The sequence below is a fragment of the Euprymna scolopes genome, chromosome 7, assembly GCF_053919585.1.
Source record: "Euprymna scolopes isolate OS-2025 chromosome 7, ASM5391958v1, whole genome shotgun sequence".
Taxonomy (NCBI): Eukaryota; Metazoa; Mollusca; class Cephalopoda; order Sepiida; family Sepiolidae; genus Euprymna; species Euprymna scolopes.
Genome location: NC_136488.1, coordinates 80,298,774 through 80,313,509, shown reverse-complemented (window position 1 = coordinate 80,313,509; position 14,736 = coordinate 80,298,774). Strand labels below are relative to the sequence as shown.

General features: G+C 29.8%; 1 protein-coding gene across 2 annotated transcripts in view; it reads left to right on the top strand.

Annotated features, from left to right (window-relative positions):
- LOC145279788 (serine/threonine-protein kinase Sgk2-like) overlaps positions 1–8,832 on the top strand; it is a 207,931-nt gene extending 199,099 nt beyond the window's left edge. Inside the window, exons 15-17 of one of the 2 annotated variants that reach the window (XM_080131113.1) lie at positions 5,073–5,210; positions 5,769–5,826; positions 7,172–8,832. In XM_080131113.1, the coding sequence (XP_079987239.1) occupies positions 5,073–5,210; positions 5,769–5,826; positions 7,172–7,287 (312 nt within the window). In that variant the 3' untranslated portion in view covers positions 7,288–8,832. The remainder of the gene's footprint in view (positions 1–5,072; positions 5,211–5,768; positions 5,827–7,171) is intronic. The other variant, XM_080131114.1, reaches the window with a different exon arrangement.
- The last annotated feature ends 5,904 nt before the right edge of the window (positions 8,833–14,736 follow it).

Here is a 14,736-nt window from a genome sequence, read left to right as displayed (position 1 = left end):
GACTCAACATGGAAAATACAGTCGATACGACCCAACATAATCAAGAATAACTCCATTGAAACAAAACGATACCAGAGCAACCTTCTTAATCACCCACTGGACAACTCTGGCATCAACTTTTTATAGCCTTGAACGAACTCATTTTCACTGTAGGTAGGCCCAACTAAGACATTGACATGCAATTCATGAATACTTTCGTGCATGCTCGTCACATCAACTTGGTCAGGTTTTGTCAGGGAGGGGGGGGGGTTCAGTAATTTCTAATGTTATCTACAACTGCTTTACATTATTATTTTTAAACAAGAAAGCGTAAATGGGCTTTCTGGATTTGCTTATATTCGGTAAACGTTATTATTGGTGATATAAAAGATTTTAAAAGAAAATATAGTTGGAAAATTAATCCCAAACAATTTATTTACATTACCTACTCATGCTTAATGTAATTGGCACTTGTACAGTTTAATCAAGACATAAAAAAATGGAAATATCGAAAAAAGGTTATATTGTATGCATCCGTTTCGGACTGAAGGTCTCCGAAAAATAATTTCAGTTAATTTGATTGAGTAGTTTTTTTTTTTTTTTTTTTTTCAGCAGAAAAACGTTTTTATGACAGCGCATTGAAGGTAGACATCTTGGAATTTTGGAACATGCTACGGGGAGATAACTCAATTTAAAGCACCAACACTCCCTCCCCATCTTTAATACTAGCTTTTCTTTGTAAAAATTGAACATTTTGCTCGGTATCATAACAAATTATTTTTTCGCTATAAAAAAAAAACTACTTGATGAAACTAAGTGAAATTTTTTTCCGGAGAACTTCATTCCATAACGGATACATACAATTTAAACTTTTTTTTTCAATATTTTAATTTTTTAATGTCTTGATTAAACTGTACAAGTACCAAATAATTTAATAGAAAATAGATGCATGTGAAGTTGCTGTTAATATTGGTTGTGAGTAAGTAATCATCTGTTGACCATCTTATTTCTTCTGGGAATAGGATTATGACTGGATTTGAAGAATTTAATGAACCTCTAAATCTATTTTTTTTAATCTAATTTTTGAAAAATGAATGACTTTAGTTAAAGTTTCAAAGGTAGAAGCTCAGTATCCAGTCCTTATTTTGTGGCATTCAAATAATTTAATGGAGTTATGCAATAGACAATGTTTCAGCACATCAATTATCACAAGATACCAACGACAGAATAGCTACTTTTTACAGCTGGAATTGCTTCAATTATGTGATGTACATATAAACTATTGTACCTGAAAATATTGCACATCTTTTTAACTTGCCCTTGTATTTAAGAGACCAAAGGGTGCATCAAAATTAAGAATTTCTGCTGAAGTTAACACTTCACCAGACGTTCGTAACAGCTACTATATACATATATATATATGTAGAAAAAATTAATGCGAACGTATAAAAGTTTATATCTTTTCTTTATTCAATTTTAGGTAATGTCGCTAAGTAGGGTTTCTGGGTGATATAAGAAAAATAAGGCATTAAAAATGTCTATCTTAAACATTATTACATGCAGAGTCATTTTGTGTAAATGTTAATTTATGTTACCCATCGAAACTCGAAAAATGCATGATTAAAATGTGTAAACATTCAATGAAAAAATAGTCAATATGGCTATCCAGTTGCCATTTCGTAGACCAATAAGCAGCTTTGACCTTGCGATCAGAAACCAAAATATTAGTAAAACGGAACAAATTGACGGGACTTCGGTGAATCTGTTTAATCTCTAAGAATTTATGTGGAGAGAGTGAGTGGCACAAATATGCGATTTAAAGGATTTAGTTTAGAATAGGTGCACCATTCATCGTATGAGCCAGTGCGTTGACCAATGCTGAGAGGATCTTATTTGCTCTTGGAATATGTGGTCTGAAATGTTACCAATTACAAGATGTTAAAAATTAGTACAAACTTGTTCTAGGATAGCCGGAAAGGATGAAGAAGAAAGAAAAATAGTGGCCACTGTTCTCTTTATATGGCTACGAGTTTGTCAAGTTTGTCACGTGATATGCAAATGAGATGCTCTTGTTAGGAATAAAAAAGCCTGAGTTTTGAGAGATTGGGAAGTTTAGATTTGGATATTGAAGAAGCAAGTCTTGTGAGCAGTGAGTTGCATTTGGATTTTGAAAGTTTAGACAGCAGCGTGTTGAACGTTGGTGTTGAATTCTTGACAGCAGAGTAAGGAGTGGTGGAGTTGAATTTATTGACATCAGAACCAAGAGTAGGAGACAAGTGATAAACACTTGAGTGCTTCAGTTTACAAGCTATTTTAGCCAACTAATGAAGAAGATGCTGAAAGTAAGCAGTGACATGCTAAAAACGTTCAGTGAAGGAGATCAAATGGCCTGGTTGGCAAAAGTGAAGCTGCTGGCAAAGCTGCAAAAGATTCATGACATTGCAAGCTTTGTCATTGTTTTAGGAAGGTGATGCCTTAGCACTGTATCTCCAGTTAACAGAGATCAATGAGATGCAGAGAAAATAGAGGCTAAGCTGAAGGCTGCGTTCACTGGAGGAATTATTTCCGCCTATGAATCTGGTGAAAATGCACAGTGGATGAGTCAGGCAGTAGATGTATATGTGACCAAAATACAAAGGTTGGCAGAATTAGCCGGATTTGAGGGAGCACCATTCATTGTATGACAAAGTTAATTTATTTTACCCATCGAAATTCGAGAAATGCACGATTAAAATGTGTAAACATTCAATGAATAAAAAAAATCAACATGACACATAAATTCATAAAGATACAAACTAAACAGATTCCTCGAAGTCCCGTGGATTCGTTTCGTTTTACTTAATCTTGGCCTTTGATCGCAAGGTTGAGGCTGCTTATTTGGTCTATGAAATGGCAACTGAACAGCCATGTTGGTTTTTTATTCATTGAATGTTTACACACGGTAATTGTGCATTTTTAGAGTTTTAATCCGTAAAATAAATTAACTTTTTACACAAAATGACTCCTCATGTAATAATGTTTAAGATTAACATTTTTAATGCCTTATTTTTTTCATATCACCTGCAAATGCTGTTTAGCGACATCACCCAATTTGTTTAGGTGACATGTAGGAATATAAAATGTCTTTTGAAAAAAAGAAAAAAACTTTTTTCCCCAGAACAAAATTTTCGACTGTACTTTTGATCTATGTATATATATATATATATATATATATATATATATATATATATATATATATATATATATATACACACACACACAAAGTTAAAAGTATTCAGGAGATAAAACTCATGAAGTAAAATGAGGTTATTAAGAGTGCTCAATAAAAAAGAGCAAAATATAATATTTTTATTCATATAGACTATGTGACTATGTAATATTTGTCTATATAAATAAAAAAATATATATATATATACATATATATATATATATATAAATAAATAATAAACTCTCCCATTGAATTCTGATGTATGAGGTTCAGACAACTAAGTGATTTGAAATCTGCACAGATGATTTGTTTATAATGATAAAGGCTTTGTGTAGAACCAATCACACATTTTTTGATTGCTGATAAACTGTCACAGCAAAAGATTACCACAAAACAGAGCAGACAGTAAACCTCAGTTTTTTTTTTTGCATCAGATTTTTCCTTTCCTTAGATGCATGTCTTAGTGAAAACTTTATACAACATAATCATGTTGACATATCGGTTCACATTAGATCGCAAAGTACAGCAATGATGAGCCTGATCAATACCAGATGGTTGACTATTTGGGAATACTAGGCACTGTATGTATTGCGCTAGGGTATAGAAATTTCCAGTGAGTATCTGAAGGCCCGTTTAAAATGGCTAGAAGATTATATATAATATTGGGTATGTTGAAAAGAAATCAATAAAGTGCTTGATCATAAAAATGTGAGAACTAAAATACAAACTATTTCTTTAAAAAAAAATTATACATTAAAGATTGCAGAGATGTACTGTGGTTTCATTGGCATAAGTAGGTCTTTTTTTAACAACTAATTTTAAATCCTCAACATCTCCCGGAATGAAGACAGTTAAAAAAAAATGGAACAAGCGGTGATTATCATTGCTTTAATCATTACGTGTTCCTTTTGGTGGAAGTATAATGTTTATGAAGCTATTTATATTGATGTCTGAGCCGAAATTATAACTTAATATTATTTAAATGCAATTTAATTACTGATTATAGAGGTTGTATGTTTATGTTCCTATAATGTATTCGCATTTAGGAGTGATGGTGTGAAATGTAATTTATTTATAGACGGGGTTGTGACTTAAATTCGCGTGTGACTGACTGTTATTAATTTACAGAATAGGATGTATTAATAGGATAAAAGGATTACTAGCAGGGATACCTGATGTTTCCTGGGGTTGAATGATGATCAATGAATGTTTCACACTCCCATATTTTTATTGACATCGAAATCAGTGAAATCGCTCATTTTTCAATCAAATCAATTGATTGCCTGCTCTATTTGGGGACTCCAGTGACTTAATCCATAAGACATTCTAATCTACATTGCACTGTAGAGAACCTACTGTTGATTTTATAAAATTATTTTTCATATATAATGGCTTGAATTAAAGTTTAAAATGAAAAAGTCAAGCATCATGCTTCAATTGTGCTCTAAACAGAAACCTTCATTTTGAACACACCCCTGCCATATCAAAGAACCTACTGTTGATGTTGTCAGATGTTTTGGCTTGTGTGGTAATAAAACTTCTCAAATGCACTTGTGATGTTAGGCTGTATAAGGTGTTAATTTTTGTCAAAATCGTCTGTTCCTTCTTTCATTGGATTATTTTGATTATCGATATTTATCAAAAACAAAACCTAAGAATACTGCCAGGCACATAAAGTACTTTTGTGTGAAATTTCATAAAAATCAACCCAACCATTTCTGAGCTCACAGGAAACGAACTCACACACACACAGTTCCTTTTATATAATAGACATTCTTGGGTTGCTTATGCGTGAGTAAAAGACGTTATTATATTGCAGTTTATTACTTAAGGGATTTTTTTTTTTAATGTAATTTCAGAATTTCTTTTCAAATTTTATTTTCAGCTTTTGCAAAAGGAAAAAGAAAACCGACTTGGAGCAAAAAGAGATTTCATGGAAATCAAGAATCATAGTTTCTTTGCTGATGTGAAATGGGATGACTTGTATGCAAAACGCATCCAACCTCCTTACAATCCAAACGTGGTCAGTAGATACAAGTTTTTACATTTTCAGCGTCAGCATTATTCTTTCATTTTAATTTCGAATTTTGAACACAGTACAGAAATAAAATGAAGAAAATATTAATTTATATTTTAAAAATAATAACTAAAACACACAATTGCTAGAAAAAAAAATAGCAGCTTGTATTTAGGAATAAACGTAATAAGAATCAGAGTGAGATTATCAATTTGCATAATGAACTAAAAGTTATCAAGACTCATAAAAAAAAAACGGATGAAGCAACTCTAAGAGAAGAATGTAATGACTAAGAGAAGGCGGTATGACCACAACACTAACCCTTCCTTTACTTATAAAAAGGTAATTTCTGGGAAACAGAATCATGACCACAGAACAGATACCTCCCTTCCTCCATCTGAACTGAAAGAGCATACATTAATCTGAAATTGTATCGTAAACTGAATTCAGCATTAATAGAAGATAATAGTATAGTTTCGGCTTCAAACAGCTTTCAAATCTTCTTTAATAATAGATTATTACTTATCTCTTGAATCTAAAATTATTTTCATTTCTTTTTTCTAGAGTGGACAACTCGATTTAAAGAATTTTGATCCAGAATTTGTAAAAGAACCTGTCCCTGGTAAGCATTCGTTTATTTTTGAATTAATAAGGATGTCGCACGCACGCACGCACGCACGCACGCACACACACACACACACACACACACACACACACACACACACACACACACATTCTCTACCTCTCTCTCTCACACACTCTTTGTTTCACTTTTTAAATGCTTCTATATTGACTGTTTTCTCCGAAGTATAATTTGTTTTATATAATCAAAATCAGTTGATCCAAAAATGTATTAAATACACTCAATCTTGAATTCACAAATTGTTCATTATTGTCCTTTTCATGATTATAATAATAGTTATAGTATAACATTAGGTGCTTATCTAGAATTCCTCCCATATTAAAAATCCATAATGAAAAAAAAATATTGTATTCCAAAAGTTAAAGAAAAATCATTTTTAAGTGAATTTAAGATTTTCCCATGACCCCCCCCCTCCCCACTTTTCCTCATGCTAAGAATCGCTTCCTAAAATCTTGCAAATTTGAATAATTTGAAGTTCTCACCCTTGTTTCTTCAACCTGTTTTCAAAATAGTGTTGTGAAACAGCCACTTCCTGATTTGATTTTCTTATTTCAAAATAAAACTACTTGATCAATTTATGTGATTTTTGGAATACGATATTTTCTTTCTGTCACGAGTACATCATACAGATTTTTATTTATTTTTGTTTTTTAATATACAGGGGAGTTCTGGATAAGTTCTCAATATTGGCATCATATATAGAAGTAATAGTATGATTTTGAATTCAGACAGATACAAAATCTCCATTAGTAACAGATTATGACAAATGCAAATAATTATGGGTACTTATGCATTAGAAGTAGATATCTAAAGTATACATGTTAAGTAAAAACACTATTACGTTATGTCAAAATTAGTAAATAATCCAAAAATTATAAAAAATGATGGAGTAGAATAATAATTGCAAGGAAAAATAAGATTTATTGAATAATATGGTTTTAGCGTTTTAGTTTATTCTGTATGATAAACTGACTTATCTCCCTTGTTTTGTTAACTTGCTATTTTAAATTAGATAATAGCGGATCGATAAAACAATGTTTTTTTTTTGTTTTTTTTAAAAAAATTTTTTTTTTGTAAAAAAGAAAACAATTCAAGCAGATTTTATATTTTTCATAATTTTTGTAAGTTTTATTAATATAGACATGGCATGTAAGTACATACTGGTGTTTTTACTTAAAATGCATTATTTTGATTTTTTTTTTTTTTTGATATCTACTTATAATACACAAATATTTATGTTTTTTTGTTACTGTCTTGAATAAGTAGCACGAGTTGTTTATTGTTGTACTTTTTCTAATTGTTATCATTTTTTTTTCTTATGCAGGGTCTGTTGGACGTTCCGCTGAGTGCAACAAGGTCATTAGTGCCAGTGTGCGTGAAGCGGATGGAGTCTTTGAGGGTTTCTCCTACGTTCCTCCAGCTGAAGATGCTTTTAATTGAAAAACTCCTCCTGCTCCTCATTTTGACTTTCAAGGAAAAGAAGATGATGAAGATGATGATGAAGAAAAAGCTAGGAAATGAATATGGTCTTTTGGCAAAAAAACAAATCCTTTGCTTTTCGCGAGGATGCAGTACAGTCAGGGTCCTAAGAAAAGTGTGGGTGGGAGGGTAGTCTACTCTGTGCATGCATAAGTTTCAGATGAATGATAAAATGTATTTAAACATGGAAAGTTTCTGAAGATTATGATAAAGATGTGTTTCAGTTTCAAGCAGAATGTTGTCACAATATGTTACAATTGACTCCTTTCTGCACTTATAATAATTCCAATAAATTAGTTTATTATAAAATTATTTATTATAAACACTGAACCAGATTGAATACTGCTTTTAAAATACAGAAAAGTTGTTGACCTTAAGAGTAATGCAATCATTTTGGTCTTTAAATAAAAAATGTGAAAAAGAATCTTGTTACCCCCCACTCCTCCACACACACACACACTTACCTGAACATCTCATATTTTTCTTTCCCTTTAAAGAACTTTATTTTTACCTTCTTTAACCCTAACCCCCCTTTTTTTTTTTTTTTTTTTTAATTTTCTATCAATCAAAATTAATTCTGGTTCCATGCTTTTGTTACTTTTGTACAGTCATGTTGAATACAAACGGCAAAGACAAATCATTGTAAAAAAAAAGAAAATCAAAATTACCTTTTTTTTTTTTTTTAAAATTTTCGTTCTGGTATAAGGTGTTACTTTATTTATTTTTTTTATGGAAATTGTTCCAGACAATTTGTGAAGATTCTTAATGTAAGGAGCTAACAAAAACGAAAGATGATTATCACAAAGACAGGATATGCTTAATTATTATTAAAAAATGTATAGACTTATTCGATTTTGTTTTTGTTTCAGTTCATTTTAATTAAAAGTTGCAACATTTGATATATAAATAGTGAATTGTGTTCTAAATTTATAATGTAAACGTTATACATTTTTTATCTTATAAAATCCATTTATAGATTACAAATAAATGTTTGTTTTATTATAATTGGATAATTTTATTTCATAAATGTAAGAAAGCACTATATTTATTAGAAATGTGTGCATGCATACATACATGCATATATATATATAATGTGTGTGTATACACACACACACATATATACACACTGTGTGTGTGTGTACATATGTTTGTGTGTAGAAAGTAAAAACAAATGTGAAATTGTGTGCTTTGTTTCTTAGTCTCTCTCCAGCACTTTGTTGGACATTTTGATGTGCATATTAATGTATCTCAATCATTCCAATAATTATAGGAGTAACAGTAAAAATTTCAAAAACTACTTAACCAATATACCTGGTGAACTAAGTGCAAGAGAGATTCAAACAAATGCACGTAAAAGAGACAGTTAGAATCTTAAAAAGATCTCTTGGTTGAAATGTCTGAGATAGCAGGTGAATGTCTGGCATCCGGAAGGATGCCCTATCCCCAACTAGAACATAATAAGGAAATTGAAAAATTGATGAATTAAAAAAAAAAAAAAAAAAAAAATTGCATTGGAAAATGATCATGTAAGGAACCTTTTTTTCTTCTTTGTAAGGAACAATAATAAGTACAACACTTTATGTTTCTTGAAATTACACAAATTTAAACATTTACTAAATATTAGCATGTGTTACTAATGTATATAATGATATATAGTAATAATAATTTTGAAGTAAAAATTCCATGATTTAAATAGAGTATAATTGTACAATAACAATAAGTGGCCTATATTAAATGTACCTAAAGTCAAAATACTTCAAATACTGCAGTTATTAGTATATGCTCAATGGTTGAATATTTAGAGCAAACAGAGTTATTGTAAATTATATATATATATATATATATATATATATATATATAATGCTTAAGTTGGCAATCTTGCAGTTTTAATTTCGGTATCAATTTCGTGTTTTCTTTTCTTGTATATCTTAGTTTTCTGTTCGATTTGTTTTTTATTTTATATTTTTTTCTTTCTAAGGGAGTCGCTATTTCAATAAGCATGTGACTAACTTTGTGATGCTATCATTTTGCAAGTTAACTATTGAAATCAATGTCATGTTAATTCTTGACAATGTTGACCAAGATGGAAAACTTCCCGCAGAATTAATCAAGAGTTGTACCTGAACACCAGAAAACAACGAAAGAAATTGGCAAGAAAGTTCAGACTTTGAATTTAATCAACCATCTCCTATTTTGATAAACGTTTTTTTTTTTTTTTTTTTTTTTTTTTTTAAATTTTTAATTATTTGAAAATGAAACAAATAAAGCACTAACATTTCAAGCCAAAAATAATTAAAAAAAAATATTGGTATCTTTTTAACTTTAATTCCAACGAAAAATATGAGATGGTATTGCATTTGTGCGGTTGCAACAATCTGGAAATGATTTTTTTTATAAATGTCTTAGTGTTGGGGGGGCTCAGTTTTATTATATAAATTTAACATAAAATGGTCACCTATTTCTTGATCACATAACATAGGACATATCTTTCACAAATGGACACAATTTTTTAATGTTTTTCTTTTCAGAATTACTTGTACATTTTAGACTTTATTTGTATTGCTACCAGATTATGGGTTAATGTTTAGGTTAAGAAAGAGCATATTTTATTATTTAGCAACTCTCCCTTTGTCGTGCATTAATGAGTAAAAAAACAAAAAACAAAAAAAGTGTTCTTAAAAAGACATGCAATTCATTAATCCCAGTACTAACCCTGATTGGCAATAAAAAAAATATTGGGTGAAAACTAAAACAATCGAAGTTGTATTAGTAGATAATTAAAAAAAAAATTGATTAAAAAATGATTGCAATTTTGGAAAAATAGCAAAAATAATTACCTCTTTCAGTCCTATGCTATGTTAAGAATTGGATAATCAATAAGGCTTTCTGGTCAGGAAGTGAGTGATCACTTTATGTCAAATTTATATAATAAGTGAACTCCACTCTAAAGTATAAAAACTCATTTTTCTAGATATTGTACTGTTAGGGTCAACTTAAATCTTTATCATGGTAAAGCATTATATAAATAAAATACTTAAATAAATAAAATAAAATATTATTTTCCTTTCAGCTCAAACTTGGTTACATTACAATATCTAACTTCATATTTGGATACAGGAAAGGGAAGTAATCACGTTATGAGTTATTTCCCTTTAATTAGACAGCCGTGTTAAAAATGATATTTTTTAGTAATCTCCTAAAGATAAAAATACATTCATGAACAATTTTTGTTTGCTCGCATTTAAAACTTCCTCTACTCAGACAAATTGTTAGGAGTGCAAAACATTCATTTTCTATTAATTTCGATGTGAGGGTCCTATTTAGAATAGGAATAGAACATCAAACTGATCTCTGATTTTTTTTACGTATGAATAGTTTCCTTTTTTTTTTTTTTTTTGAGATCGGTCTATTTAAATATATTTACCTCTTCTCCGACTCCCTGCAGTAAACCTAGACGAGGTCTGTTTATAATAGGGAATTCAACTCTTCCCCCCAAAAGGTGCATTTTCAATAAGTGTAAAATATTTCATGATCTGACCCATCAGTAATAAACCTATCTCCCTCCCAAAACAAGAGATAATGCCTGGAAAGATGGCTTCTTAGAATCAAACCAGGATCATTCTCCAGTCTGAGATAAGCCTAAGGCTTCTGTTTAAAATTAAGTGTATCTGGTTTGGGAAATGTATATGATGTTCATTTCGTTTCTGGTAGCCTTAAATGTTGTAAGGTTGAAATTTTTTTTTTTGGGGGGGGGGCGGGGAGAATTAATGTAAAACTGATATATAATATCTAATTCTTACTCCCTACTTTTTATACATTAATTTTTTATTTATCCTTTGGATAGAGGCATGTATAAGGGTGACAGGGGTGCTCTGTTTACAATATAAATAGAATATCAAACTGATCCCTGACTTCTTGAGATACATGTAGGTTTCTTTCTATTTTGAGGGGGCTAGTTTACCTTTATTTAAGTATTGCACTTTAAAATAAATATATTATTACTGTGTAATGTATGTGTACACATATGATATCTAATTTCTGGTAGATATAAATGTTGAAAATTGAATTAAACTTGTTTCTGAATTTGAGGATTGATAATTTGTATTTTTTTTTGATTCTTTGAACTACTATTTTCATCTTGACTGTTATTTTCACATTTCAGTCGATGTAGCCTCCAACCTTCTTTAGGTGTATCTTGTCAAACTTGGGAAATATTGAACGAAACCTTTTATTTAATTCACGGGGATAGCATGCTCTTGTTCCATCAGCTATGACTGAGTTGAAGTCCTAAATAATTCACAATTGTATTTTTGAGTGTTGTCCACTTTGAGGATTAAACAATAATGTGCAGGCAACACGTAAAAATAAAATTGCAAATTACTTAGGACTTCTACCTGGTTATGGCTGAAAGAACGAGAGCATGTTAACCATGTGGATTAAATAAAGAGTTCCATTCAGAATTCTGTGCAGATTCTTGTTTGACAGACAGAATTCCGAATTCAACACAATACACCTGAAGTAAGCAACTGAAATGTTTTGAAAATGACAATTAAGATGAGAACAGTAGTCTGAAGAATCCAAATAATGAAGTATATTATTATTTTATTTTTTTTTTTATACATTAAAGTTATTTATATTAAAATGTTACCAGATTTCCATGGTTTATTATTTCCTTTTCTAATCAAAAAAAAGTAGCCATTAAATGCTTATATAGTTATTTAATCTTACCAATAGTACATTGATAACATTTAATTTTATTAAATCTTGAAAGACCTTTTCCTTCAAGTTTCATTGGATAAAGCTGTTTAATTGTAATAGCACTGTTTCTGGATTTCTGAGATGAAGATTGATAAGTTGTATTATTTGGACGACTGTTCTCATCTTGAGAATCTTAATCACAATGTTTCAGCCAATGAAATAACAGCCAATTTCAGAAATAACAGAAATTTCAGCCAATAATCTTATCACAATGTTTCAGCCAATGAAACATCCGACTTTCTTCAAGTATAGTTTGTCAGAGTCTGGAATCTTCCGTTGAACTTGGGAATTTGCATTGAATTTTGAATGGAACCCTTTATTTGATCCACAGGAGTAGCATGATCTCGTTCCATCAGACCTAAGTAAAATTTAGTTTTAAGTGACACTATTCTGGAGGTTGAAAGTTAAATCCTCAGTACAGTCGATAGTAAGAACACAATTATGACTTAAGACTTCGACCCAGTCATGGCTGACAGAACGCGAGAATGCTATCCCTGTGGATTAAATAAAGGGTCTTATTCGAAATTCCATACAGATTCCTGAGTTTGACAAGATAACCTAAAGAATGTTGGAGTTTACATTGATCAGAACTTTGTGAAAATAACACTCAAGATGAGAATCATAATCTGAATAATCCAAGTAATAGCATGATATTGAACATTCCAGTTTTGTATAATAATTTTAATATGCGTAAAACTGCAAAGTACACCACCTGGTTCTTCATTATTATTATTATTATTGTATTTAACAAGCATTCTAAATCCTTTGTCCCCAATAAGATACCACTTTTTTTTTACTATTATAGAGAGGTTTATATGTTATTTTTTCATTAAGAAAAAAAACAAACAAAACAAACTTATTCCTTATTAAATATTGCTGTTTTTTAAAATAAATTTAAAAACTCTTCTACTTGAACATATTTGCATGTGTATGAGTCTGTATGTATGGTTAAAAAAAAAAAGGCACATATACCTCTTCATTATTGTTTGTTGTAACCAAAGATTTCGATCAAGTATAAAGAAGAGACCAGAAAATACTGAACACAAATCAAGCTCCTTTTCCCCAGAAAGTCAATTTATTTAAAATGGTTGGTTATAGTCAGCTAATGTACTTCCTAATTTCTAGCATAGTTCTACCGGAGCAGGCAAATCAGTTCCTTCACTTTTCTTGTGGTTCAGTATTTCTACTGTGAAGCAATTTATTGAAATAAAATATAAGAAAATGATGAAAAATATAACTTAATAAAATTATAAAAAGATCAAAATATCACAATTAGTCTTTATTTGCACTTTTAATAAAATAACAAAAAATATATTTATTTTATTTAAAATTTTAAAAGAAATGTATGTTTATGAAATTATAAAAAGATCGTTTTTTATTTTAAAAATGAAGGTTTTAATAAATATGTTTATGAGAGCATAAAATAAAATTATTAAAATAAAAGAAAACAAATAATTTATAGGTGTGAAAGAAAAAAAAAGTAAAGGAACTGATTTGTCTTATTGCTTCTGGTAGTGTTATGCCGGAAAGTAGGAAGTACATTAGCTGACTATAACCAAATGATCAATGATAAATATTGAAATAATTGTTGACTACAATCAATGAAACTCAATCAGAACCAACTTTTATTTTGTATAAATATTTGGTTTGATGTATGTACATTTCTTTTGTCTTGTTCTTTTAATATTTCAATATGTAATGTGTTTGGCTCTGATTTCAACTTAGAAGCAGACCTCAAGATCTTGGACATGTCTTTCATAACTTCTGACCATTGTGGCCAGTTTGATCACCACCTTATAAAATCATCAGTATAAAAAATCTAGTATAAATGTATCTGTATAATATATATATATATATTTATATATATGGTCCATTATATGCAACTATATAATTTTATTTCAACATAATAAATGTAACATAGAAAAAATATGGTTATTTCCCCATATTAAAATAAAAACAAAAATTAAAAAAAGTCTCTATGATTTATGTACCTGTGACAACACGAAAATATCATATTCCAAAAATCATGTAAATTGATCAAGTAGTTTTATTTTTATATAAGAAAACCAAATTTTATGAGTATCTGAAGAATTAGTCTTGTCCAACATTTTGAAAAAAAAATGTGAATAAACAAAAAGAAATAACAAAAATTCACACTTACTAGATTTATCTTGTAATGCCTATGCATTCCCATTAATTGCTTAAAAATTATTTTCTTTATAAAATAAAACTACTTGATCAATTTACTTGATTTTTTGAATATGATATTTTTGTTTCGTCATGGATATGTATATCATGAAGAATATTTTTATTGTTTTTTTTTTTTTTTAATAAAGGGCTAATTCTTGACAAGAATTAAAATATGTAATTACAATACCAACCAAAGATACACATAAGTTTTCTTGTAATATAAAACATGTTTTTTTCAAGCATTTATAAAAGCTCAGTGTACGCTCTTCATGGAGCTTGATATACTTGGCAAATCTTTCAGGGACTAGGCAGCATACATTGGCACATAGCTCAAGCAACACTTGAGCTATGGCAGCTCAGATTTGTTCCTAAAGTTCAACGATGTTACGGGGTTTTGCTGTGTAAACTTTGTCTTTGAGAATGCTCCACAGGAAAAAGTTGAGAGGGATCAAACCAGAAAAG